Below are 11,189 nucleotides of genomic sequence, written 5' to 3' on the forward strand. Positions count from 1 at the left end.
GAGGAAGGGAAGATAGAGAAGGAGAGAAAGGATGTAGGCAAAGGAGGTGAGAGACAGGATAGGAGGAAGGAAGTGGAGGAGGAGGTGATAGGAATTGGAAGGAGGTAGAAGCCGTGTAGAGGAAGAGGGGAGAGGGACGGAGGAGAAGCGATGAAGAGGAGGGAGACAAAAAGAGGGGTGGAAGAGAGAGGGAGTCTGGAGGACAAAGGGTCCTTTCTCTGGGGAGGGGTGCGGTGGGCGGGGCTGACGTTGTCAGCCAATCCTCCCATCGAGGAAGAATATCCTGGACAGGGACGGGATGGGGAGGGTATTTATAAGGGCTTTTTGGTGGGAGATGGGTACCCAGTGGGGACCACTGGAGGGTCTCCTGGCACACTCTAGCCCTTCCCAGAAATGGGGGCCCTTTTTCTCGAAGCTTCAACCAGTTGTGTATTAGGGGAACCTAGGGGGCATTTTACTATTGATCACAGTCATTATATTGTTATTATATTACTATTTTTATTAAACCTCCCCCGACTGAAATGTGGGGGGCAAAATAAGTATTTATCTCCTCAAATGCCACATTCCCAGGAGGGACAGGCCCTGATGCTCTGTGAGGCAGCAAGAAACCAATAAAGACAGCTTTGTAAGCTGCTGGCCTCCTTGCTTGGATCTGTCCTCTTGGGGTTCAGAAGGTGGGTGATTAGGAATGGAGGGAACAGTGAAGATGTCACAGACAGTTACAGACCAGATTGTCTTCCCTGCATTTTCGCAAATCAGGTGACATTCAAATGGGGTAGATGAAGTGACTTTACTAACGAAGGGACAGTTTACAGAAGCATGCACAGTGCTAAGGGAACACACCAATGAATGGCAGTGCCCCAGGGCCTGGACAGCAGAGAGGAGCTGTTAGGAACCCCAGACCACCCAGGCAGGAAGAGGCAGTGGTGCTACTGGACAGGAGCTCTGGCTTTTGGTAGAACTTGACCATGGCTGAGCTGAAAGGCAGCCTAGGAAATAAATTCCTCCACCTCACTCCCTCCCATCTCCTGCCTCCCTTTGTCCAAAATCAACCAGCAGCCAGAGACCCCAAGAATTTAGTGAACTGGCTGGGCGCGGTGGCTCAAGCCTGTAATCCCAGCACTTTGGGAGGCCTAGGCAGGTGGATCACCTGAGGTCGGGAGTTTGAGACCAGCCTGGCCAACATGGTGAAACCCCATCTCTACTAAAAATACAAAAATTAGCCGGGTATCATGGTGGGCACCTGTAATCCCAGCTACTTGGAAGGCTGAGGCAGGAGAATTACTTGAACCTGGGAGGCGGAGGCTGCAGTGAGCCAAGATTGCGCCATTGCACTCCAGCCTGGGCAACAAGAGTGAAACTCCATCTCAAAAATAAAATAAATAAAATAAAATAAACCCTACTGCTTTGCATGCATGTATTTCTTTAGCAAATATTTGTTGAACACCTATTATGTGCCAGACACTATTCTAGGCCCAGGGTATGTATCAGTGAACACAACACATTTCCTGTCCTGTAGAGCTTATCTTCCGGGTGGTAGGGGACAAACAATAAGTAAATCAGGCCGGGCATGGTGACTCATGCCTGTAATCCCAGCACTTGGGAGGCTGAAGTGGGAGGACTGCCTTGAGCCCAGGAGGTCAAAGCTGAAGTGAACCATGATTGCACTGCTGCACATCAGCCTGGGCAACAGTCTCAAAACAGAGAAACAGTGGTCATATCGTACGTTAGAATAGTGGTTCTTGCCGGGTGCGGTGGCTCACGCCTGTAATCCCAGCACTTTGGGAGGCCGAGACGGGCAGATCACGAGGTCAGGAGATCGAGACCATCCTGGCTAATACGGTGAAACCCCGTCTCTACTAAAAAATACAAAAAACTAGCCAGGCATGGTGGTGGGCGCCTGGAGTCCCAGCTACTCGGGAGGCTGTGGCAGGAGAATGGCGTAAACCCGGGAGGCGGAGCTTGCAGTGAGCTGAGATCCGGCCACTGCACTCCAGGCTGGGTGATAGAGCAGACTCCGTCTCAAAAAAAAAAAAAAAAAAAAAAGAATAGTGGTTCTGTCCCAGGGGACATTTGGCGACGTCTGGAGACATTTTTAGTTGTCCCCACTGTGGGAGCTGAACTGGTGGCATCCAGTAGGCAGAAACCACAGATGATGCTCATCATCCTACAACGCACAGGACAGCTGCAGTCACAGAGAATGACCCGGCCTCAAGCGTCAACAGTGCCTCCTTCGAGAGCCTCTGTCTAGAAAGTGTTAATGCTAACAAAATAAACAAACAAAACGTAGAGCGGGCTGGCCGCGGTGGCTCATGCCTGTAAGCCCAGCACTTTGGGAGGCTGAAGTGGGCAGATCACCTGAGGTCAGGAGTTCGAGACCAGCCTGGCCAACATGGCAAAACCCCGTCTCTCCTAAACACAGAAAAATTAGCCAGGTGTGGTGGTGTGCACCTGAAGTGTGCGTGAAGAGGCTGAGGCAGGAGAATCGCTTGAGCCCGTGAAGTCGAGGCTGCAGTGAGCCAAGACGGAGCCATTGCACTCCAGCCTGGGCGAAAGAGAAAGACCGTGTCTCAGAACAAACAAACAAAAGCTACTCTTGGCACGTGTTAGATTATGTCGAGGGCAGAAGTGGGAAAGGAGTGTTCCACACAGAGTAGACGTCTTTGTTTTTCGTTTTTTCTTTTTTTTTTTTGAGTCAGAGTCTCACACTGTCACCCAGGCTGGAGTGCAGTGGCACGATCTCGGTTCACTTCAAGCTTTGCCTCCTGTGTTCACGCCATTCTCCTGGCTCAGCCTTCCGAGTAGCTGGGACTGTATACAGGCGCCCGCCACCACGCCCGGCTAATTATATATATATATATAATTTAGTACAGACGGGGTTTCACCGTGTTAGCCAGGATGGTCTCGATCTCCTGACCTCGTGATCCTCCCGCCTCGGCCTCTCAAAGTGCTGGGATTACAGGCATGAGCCACCGCGCCCGGCCCATATATATTTGTTAACAGACACTGATACCCAGCTAAAGCGGTTGAACACATTTACTCTCTGGAAGTGTTTAAAAGTATCTGTTTTCCTCACATCGTTTTATTTAAAATTGTTCTGGCTCAAGCAACTTGATCTTTTTCCTCATAACTTGCCGACCGACCCGTGACAGCAAAACCGGCAGAAAGTCGGCGACCTGCCACCCTGAGTCTGCAGGTAGTGCCCCTGGACTACATTTCCCAGAAGGCACTGCGGACTCGCTTCCTGCCTGGTCGGCCTGAAGGGAAGGACCAATCCCTGAGTATCTCGGGAAGGAGGCATCCGGAGCCGCGGACCTAAAGATCCCAGAAGCCACCGCGCAGCGGCCCGGCCCGCAACCATTTCCAGACTAGGCGGGGGCAGGGGTGGGCCCAGACTCCACTTCCCGGCGGGTAGTGCGACCCTAGGGGCGGGACTTCGTGTCCCAGCAGGCTCCGGGCGGCGTGGGCCGCGGTGCCTTGTGTGGGATGTAAGCGCGGAGGTGGGCGAGGGGTATCGAGGCGAGGACTCTCCTTGGGGTTTGGAGGCTTGGTCTGGGTTCGCTTTCTGGACTGACTCTAGGGCCCCAGGGGCACAGTCGTAGAGGGGGCGGGGCGGCCATTGGGGCTCTTGGGGCGCACCCCATCGGGTACCGGGCGTCCCGAAATTGTGGGGGACAAAAAGGCTTTGCAGTCTCGGCTGAGGGGTCTCACCGACAAAAGAGGGGAAGCCGGTGAGCAGAGGCTGAGGAGGGTGGGGAAGCAGGGGAGCTGTGCGTGTGTCGGGGGGTGGAAACTTAGCGGACCCTGGGAGGGGGCTCCCCGGCCAAACCTGCCCGACCCTCCCTCCCGCGGCTTGCCTGCAGGCCGCCGCCCGCCGCCCGCTGCCATGGGGCTGAAGGCCGCCCAGAAGACGCTGTTCCCGCTGCGCTCCATCGACGACGTGGTGCGCCTGTTTGCTGCCGAGCTGGGCCGAGAGGAGCCGGACCTGGTGCTCCTTTCCTTGGTGCTGGGCTTCGTGGAGCATTTTCTGGCTGTCAACCGCGTCATCCCCACCAATGTTCCCGAGCTCACCTTCCAGCCCAGCCCCGCCCCCGACCCGCCTGGCGGCCTCACCTACTTTCCCGTGGCCGACCTGTCTATCATCGCCGCCCTCTATGCCCGCTTCACCGCCCAGATCCGAGGCGCCGTCGACCTGTCCCTCTATCCTCGAGAAGGGGGTGTCTCCAGCCGTGAGCTGGTGAAGAAGGTCTCCGATGTCATATGGAACAGTCTCAGCCGCTCTTACTTCAAGGATCGAGCCCACATCCAGTCCCTCTTCAGCTTCATCACAGGTTGGAGCCCAGTAGGTGGGAATCTTATCCATGACCCACTTCTTCAAAACCCTCCGTGGTTTACAGAACCTTTTTGAGAACTGTAAGCCTTGTGAGGTTGGGCAGGTGTTATTTTCCTCTTTGCAGTTGGGAAACTGAAGCCCAGAGAGGGGAAATGATGTGCTAAAGTCACACACGGCATGGCAGGCCTGATCATTTGGCTCCAAACCATCAACCTCACCTCTGCCCTCTCAGCACCTCCACCCCTGCCACTGAACAGTTACAGCAGTTCTAAGCATGAGATACAGAGGGCGGCAGCAGATTTAGGGGGCAAGAAGATGAAATTGGGTTGCATTTGAGGCAGTTAAAAAAAATAGCTATGAAGATGTTTTTGTTTTTTTTTTTTGTGTTTTTTTTTTTTTTTTTTTGAGACGGAGTCTCGCTCTGTCGCCCAGGCTGGAGTGCAGTGGCCGGATCTCAGCTCACTGCAAGCTCCGCCTCCCGGGTTCACGCCATTCTCCTGCCTCAGCCTCCCGAGTAGCTGGGACTACAGGCGCCCACCACCTCGCCCGGCTAGTTTTTTTGTATTTTTTAGTAGAGACGGGGTTTCACCGTGTTAGTCAGGATGGTCTCGATCTCCTGACCTCGTGATCCGCCCGTCTCGGCCTCCCAAAGTGCTGGGATTACAGGCTTGAGCCACCGCGCCCGGCCTTGTTTTTTTTTTTTTGAGACAGGGTCTCACTCTGTCCCCCAGGCTGGAGTGCAGTGGTGTGATCATGGCTCACTGCAGCCTCAACCTCCCCGGGCTCAGAGATCCTCCTACCTCAGCCTCCTGAGTAGCTGAGAGTACAGGCATGCACCACCACACCTGGCTAATTTTTTGTATTTTTTGTAGAGACGGCGTCTCACTATGTGGTCCAGACTGGTCTTGAACTCTTGGGCTCAAGTGATCTGCCCGCCTCAGCCTCCCAATTGCTGGGATTACAGGTGTGAGCCACCACAACTGGTGGCCTATGAAAATTTTGTTTTTTTTTAAGACGGAGTCTCACTTTGTCGTCCAGGCTGGAGTGCAGTGGTGCAGTCTCGGCTCACTGCAAGCTCTGCCTCCTGGGTTCATGCCATTCTCCTGCCTCCTGCCTCAGCCTCCTGCGTAGCTGGGACTACAGGCGCCCGCCACCACACCTGGCTAATTTTTTTTTTTTTTTTTTTTGAGACGGAGTCTGGCTCTCATCGCCCAGGCTGGAGTGCGGTGGCCGGATCTCAGCTCACTGCAAGCTCTGCCTCCCGGGTTTACGCCATTCTCCTGCCTCCGCCTCCCAAGTAGCTGGGACTACAGGCGCCCGCCTCGTCGCCGGCTAGTTTTTTGTATTCTTTAGTAGAGACGGGGTTTCACCGTATTAGCCAGGGTGGTCTCGATCTCCTGACCTTGTGATCCGCCCGTCTCGGCCTCCCAAAGTGCTGGGATTACAGGCTTGAGCCACCGCGCCCGGCCTAATTTTTTTTTTTTGTATTTTTAGTAGAGATGGGGTTTCACTGTATAGGATTGTCTCAATCTCCTGACCCCGTGATCCACCCGCCTTGGCCTCCCAAAGTGCTGGGATTACAGGCATGAGCCACCATGCCTGGCCAAAAATGTTTTGAGACAGACCAAGAGCTTGACCTCAAAAGGCTTAAGACTTTGCACCGAGCCTGGTTGACTGGCAGTCCCATCCTGGTGTGCCATATTGAGAAGGATTCAGAGGCTGCTTCTCAGATTAGCAGGAAATGAGTGCAGAGATAAATGAGGATTATCTGTTGGTGGGTGTATAACAGTAGAGTGTTGGCCAGTGTCCTGTATTTGCCATTCCTGTTTTAACCTAGTAAGTGCAGTAAAATGGAATCCTTAAATCCATAGAATATATAATAGAGTTGCAGAGAAAGACAAGATAGGGCCAAAGGCTGGGTCAGCTACAGGAGATCCAGAAAGGTCTCTTGTTGGACACAGAGGGTGTAAACGGGGAGAGAGAGGCTTTGAGCACATGGGAGGGAAGGGATGGAGGGATGGTGGGCAGGATAATCTGAGTTTGGGGCACAGGCTTGGAAAGGGAGTGGAAGGGAGTGTGGCCAGTCACTACCTGGCTCCCTTCCCCCACGTCAAAACACAGACGACCCTCTTTCATTACCTGCCCCTTCCACAGGCACCAAATTGGACAGCTCCGGTGTGGCCTTTGCTGTGGTTGGGGCCTGCCAGGCCCTGGGTCTCCGGGATGTCCACCTCGCCCTGTCTGAGGATCATGCCTGGGTAGTGTTTGGGCCCAATGGGGAGCAGACAGCTGAGGTCACCTGGCATGGCAAGGGCAACGAGGACCGCAGGGGCCAGACGGTCAACGCTGGTGTGGCTGAGCGGGTATTGTTCCCTCCCTGCAACCTTGTCCCCTTCATACTCTGGTAGCCCAAACCAACCAAAGGACTCCACTTTCTTGGGCCACACCCCTTTCTTCCCGTTACCACCCACATAGGAAGGGAAGACAGAAGAGCCCCTTTTCCTGGCTGTCATTCCCTGAAGAAGGCACAGGGTGGGCCATCATGAGACATAATGATTTTGTCCCCTCTCAAGAGCTGGCTGTACCTGAAAGGATCATACATGCGCTGTGACCGCAAGATGGAGGTGGCATTCATGGTGTGTGCCATCAACCCTTCCATTGACCTGCACACCGACTCGCTGGAGCTGCTGCAGCTGCAGCAGGTGAGGACTGAGCCAATGGGGCAGTACTGGGCTAGGCCAGACTTGACTTGCTGTGGGACCCTGGGTAGGGGCACTTTCCCTTCCTGAGCTTCAGTTTCCCCTGCTGGAAAATGGATTAGTAATTCCTGGCCTGGCCTTTCCCAGGGCTCTTGGGAGAGTGGAATTGAGATGTGAAATTGCTTTAACTCCATTAAAGAATGGCCCAGAATTTTGGTCCTTCTACCTGGTGGGTGGTCCCTGTTGGTTCTGACCCCCACCTCTGCCCGATAGGCTAAGGACCCATTCTACTCCCTGTTCTGTAGCTCATAACTCTCTCCTTCGGCTCCTAGAAGCTGCTCTGGCTGCTCTATGACCTGGGACATCTAGAAAGGTCAGTAGAGGGAAGTGGCCAGGCTGGGCCTTGTGAGGCCAGAGGGCTAGGTGGCAGCCTGAATTATGATCCTCTCCTAGGTACCCCATGGCCTTAGGGAACCTGGCAGATCTGGAGGAGCTGGAGCCCACCCCTGGCCGGCCAGATCCACTCACCCTCTACCACAAGGTGGGGGCATCTAAGGAGGATGCAGAAGGGAGACCCCAACAGTGGCTGAGGCAGGGGCCCTCATCTGGGCAGATGAGAAAAGAACTTTGTGTGTTAGGGGGTATCGCCCATCCAGTCTCACTTTATGTCAACTGTGTGCAGAATCAGTTCAGTCAGGGCTGTCTGAGGAGTGTCCAGGGTTCACCAGCCTGGGAGTGGCAGGGGTCTGCATTTGTCCCTTCAGCCCTGCCTTTTCTGCCACTCCTTACTGTCCTCCCTGGAGTATAACAGAGGTCAAATGTGGTAGGATCACTGAAGAGGGAGGGGGTGTTTACTTGGTGGGTGTAGGTGGGGAGTAGGGCCATTGGGCTGGGCTTGGAAGTCTTTGGTGTGTATGTAGAAGAGTGTCTGGGAAAGAGAAGGACTCTGAGCTTGGAGGGGAGGCCCCACCCCTGTAGTCTGCTCCAGGCCTCAGCCAGCAGTCCTGTAGACCCAGGGAGGAGACCAGGTAGAAGGGCTGGCAGCAAGTGGAGGTCGGAGTGGAGGTGGAGAGGACTCCCTGGGATCTTCCTATGGCCCCTTCTGGGTGTGCCCTGGTGGGGCATTTGTGCCAGCAGGGCAGCTGGGGCTGCCTCCCTGAGGATCCTCTGCCTCACCCCCAGGGCATTGCCTCAGCCAAGACCTACTATCGGGATGAACACATCTACCCCTACATGTACCTGGCTGGCTACCACTGTCGCAACCGCAACGTGCGCGAAGCCCTGCAGGCCTGGGCAGACACGGCCACTGTCATCCAGGAGTGAGGATCCCCCTATTAGGGCCTGCAGCCTGTCTTTTCTTCCCCTCCATCAGTTTCCAACCACCCTCGTCCAGGACTGAGGCCTGGCTCCCACGCCCCATCCCCTTTCCATCCAGTCCCTAGGCAGCAAGGCCACCATCACCCGGGAGGTAGGGACCCTGATTAAGGTGTCACATCTTTTCCCCCCTCCCCTCTCCTAATTTTTTTTTCTCAGAACAGCCTTAAATATCCTCCCAATGTTTAACCACCATCATCCAGCAGCGAGACCTCCACCCTCGGCCCCGTGCCCTTCCTCATTCTTGCTTTCTTGCTCTGGCTGACCCAGACAGCATCATTTTGCAGTGAGGACCCCACCTACTCCCCCAGCCCCTGGGGTGACCCAGGAAAAGAAACCTGGGCTCCATCCCCCACCAGGTCCCTGGGGCTACACCCCATGGCGAGACCCCTTCAGACCCTACAGAGACCCCACTGCTCTCACAGCTACAACTACTGCCGGGAAGACGAGGAGATCTACAAGGAGTTCTTCGAAGTAGCCAATGATGTCATCCCCAACCTGCTGAAGGAGGCAGCCAGCTTGCTGGAGGCGGGCGAGGAGCGGCCGGGGGAGCAGAGCCAGGTGAAAGGCTAGAGCTCCAGTCTGTGTCCAGCCTCCAACCTGGGCAGGGCTCCCTGCCACAGGCCATGGGGGCTGCATGTATGGGACTAGGGATGGCGTGAGGAAGGTGGCTCTGAGCAGAGAGCTATGTTCCCTTTTGCTATAATGAGGTCCTGGGCCCAGGTTGAATGAGGCTGAAAGTATTTTAGAGGTTTCTACCTTGTGCCTTCAGTTTCATGGCCAGACTCCCTCCCTCAGCTGAGGGATGGAGATAAGGGATGGTACCTCCTGGCTACGGATTGGCTTTATAAAAGGAAAGAGGTTCTAAGAATGTTCCCAATCTATGCTTACCTTTTCTGGAGCCAGGGGTCTTTGCCTAGGTGGGGGGCCTGGCCTGTGCCCTCTGCTAAGGGGTAAGAGACTGACCTGTGCCCTCCCTTCCCCCTTGTCAAGGGCACCCAGAGCCAAGGTTCTGCCCTCCAGGACCCTGAGTGCTTCGCCCACCTGCTGCGATTCTACGACGGCATCTGCAAATGGGAGGAGGGCAGTCCCACGCCTGTGCTGCACGTGGGCTGGGCCACCTTTCTTGTGCAGTCCCTAGGCCGTTTCGAGGGACAGGTGAGGGATAGCTGCACAGAGGTCTGGGCACTACAGGTGGTGACGGCAGCCATGGCTTGTCAGACTTTTCTGGCCCAGGGGCAGCATCTGCTCATCCCCTTGGGTGCCGGTGAGACTGAGACCCCTGGGTGGCATGGGATGGCCAGAGCAGGGTCCTGGAGTTCCAGCCACTGGCCAGCAACCTTGCTCTCACCTTGTTCTCCCCACTGGCCCAGGTGCGGCAGAAGGTGCGCATAGTGAGCCGAGAGGCCGAGGCAGCCGAGGCCGAGGAGCCGTGGGGCGAGGAAGCCCGGGAAGGCCGGCGGCGGGGCCCACGGCGGGAGTCCAAGCCAGAGGAGCCCCCGCCACCCAAGAAGCCAGCACTGGACAAGGGCCTAGGTGCCAGCCAGGGTGCAGCGTCAGGACCCCCCCGGAAGCCCCCTGGGACGGTCCCTGGCACAGCCCGAGGCCCTGAAGGTGGCAGCATGGCTCAGGTGCCAGCGCCTGCAGCGTCACCACCGCCAGAGGGTCCAGTGCTCACTTTCCAGAGTGAGAAGATGAAGGGCATGAAGGAGCTGCTGGTGGCCACCAAGATCAACTCGAGCGCCATCAAGCTGCAACTCACGGCACAGTCGCAAGTGCAGATGAAGAAGCAGAAAGTGTCCACCCCTAGTGACTACACTCTGTCTTTCCTCAAGCGGCAGCGCAAAGGCCTCTAAACTACTGGGGACTTTGGACCGCTTGTGGGAACCCAGGCTCCGCCTTTAGTCCCCCAACTCTGAGCCCATGCTCTGCCCCCAGCCCAAAGGGGACAGGCCTTATCCCTACCCAAACCCAAGGTTTCAGGTCCCGAGTAGAGTCTATATCAAACCCACGATTTTGTCCAGCTCAGAATCCAGGGCTCTGCCCTAGTCGTTAGAATGTAGGTCTCTTCTCCCAGAATTCCAGGGTGCCAATGGAAACCTCACCCTGGGTCTTAATTAACAGTCTTTAAAGGCCCAGCCCCTAGAAACCCAGGATCCTCCTCGGAACCGCTCACCTAGAGCCAGACCAACGTTACTCAGGGCTGCTCCCAGCTTGTAGGAGCTGAGGTTTCACCCTTAACTCAATAAGCACAGGTCCCACCTCCGGCCTGGGAGCCTGGGACCACTCAGCCCCTAGGAGTATATTTCCACACTTCAGAATTCCATAATCTTGCGAATCCAAGCCCTCTGCCCCAAAGAACTTAAGTTCTGCTCCAGAATTTGGAAATCCTAGCTTCCTCTTTCCTACCCCGAGTCTGGGACACAAAACTCCGCCCCCAGCCTATGAGCATCCTGAGCTCCGCCCTCTTCCTGACGAAACTGGCCCTGGATCAGAGCAGGACCTCCCTTCCGACCCTCTGGGAACCTCCCAGAGGTCCAGCCCATTTCGGAGCATCCCGGAGGAAATCTGCAGAGGGTTGGGAGTGGGTGACAGGAGCCTGATCTTTTCCTGTTTTGTACATAGATTTATTTTTCAGTTCCAAGAAAGATGAATACATTTTGTTAAAAAAAAATACAAAGCGCAAGTCCATGTTTCATCTGTGAAACTGGGGATGGGGCGGGTAGTGGAGCGCCACCTCTTCCCTCTGCCTTCTGGCTTCCAAGACTTTGCGCTCCCTACCT

The 11,189-nt window shown here is 55.4% G+C and overlaps 1 protein-coding gene across 16 annotated transcripts; it reads left to right on the forward strand.

Moving 5' to 3' along the window:
* Positions 1-3,285: 3,285 nt before the first annotated feature.
* On the forward strand, positions 3,286-11,080 carry MEN1 (menin 1). Of its 16 annotated transcripts, none has more exons than XM_033203898.1 (10): positions 3,286-3,384; positions 3,864-4,346; positions 6,488-6,696; positions 6,907-7,035; positions 7,365-7,405; positions 7,486-7,573; positions 8,215-8,351; positions 8,766-8,967; positions 9,400-9,564; positions 9,780-11,080. In XM_033203898.1, exons 2-10 carry the CDS (start codon positions 3,887-3,889, stop codon positions 10,260-10,262), a joined length of 1,914 nt encoding a protein of 637 aa, XP_033059789.1. In that variant the 5' UTR covers positions 3,286-3,384; positions 3,864-3,886; the 3' UTR covers positions 10,263-11,080. The 16 variants fall into 16 exon arrangements, with proteins under 16 accessions (XP_033059789.1, XP_033059794.1, XP_033059783.1 ...); XM_033203903.1 differs by having other exon boundaries at positions 3,864-4,331; XM_033203892.1 differs by having other exon boundaries at positions 3,332-3,500.
* The last annotated feature ends 109 nt before the right edge of the window (positions 11,081-11,189 follow it).

The sequence above is a fragment of the Trachypithecus francoisi genome, unplaced genomic scaffold (assembly GCF_009764315.1).
Source record: "Trachypithecus francoisi isolate TF-2019V2 unplaced genomic scaffold, Tfra_2.0 Lachesis_group8, whole genome shotgun sequence".
NCBI lineage: Eukaryota > Metazoa > Chordata > Mammalia > Primates > Cercopithecidae > Trachypithecus > Trachypithecus francoisi.

Excerpts from the sequence above, each read along its gene's own strand:
- MEN1 (XM_033203898.1), top strand. The coding sequence starts at position 3,887 with ATGGGGCTGAAGGCCGCCCAGAAGACGCTGTTCCCGCTGCGCTCCATC. Across the intron at positions 8,352-8,765 it reads ACGGCCACTGTCATCCAGGA|GTCCCTGGGGCTACACCCCA; the intron begins GTGAGGATCCCC and ends ATCCCCCACCAG. Across the intron at positions 9,565-9,779 it reads TAGGCCGTTTCGAGGGACAG|GTGCGGCAGAAGGTGCGCAT; the intron begins GTGAGGGATAGC and ends CCACTGGCCCAG.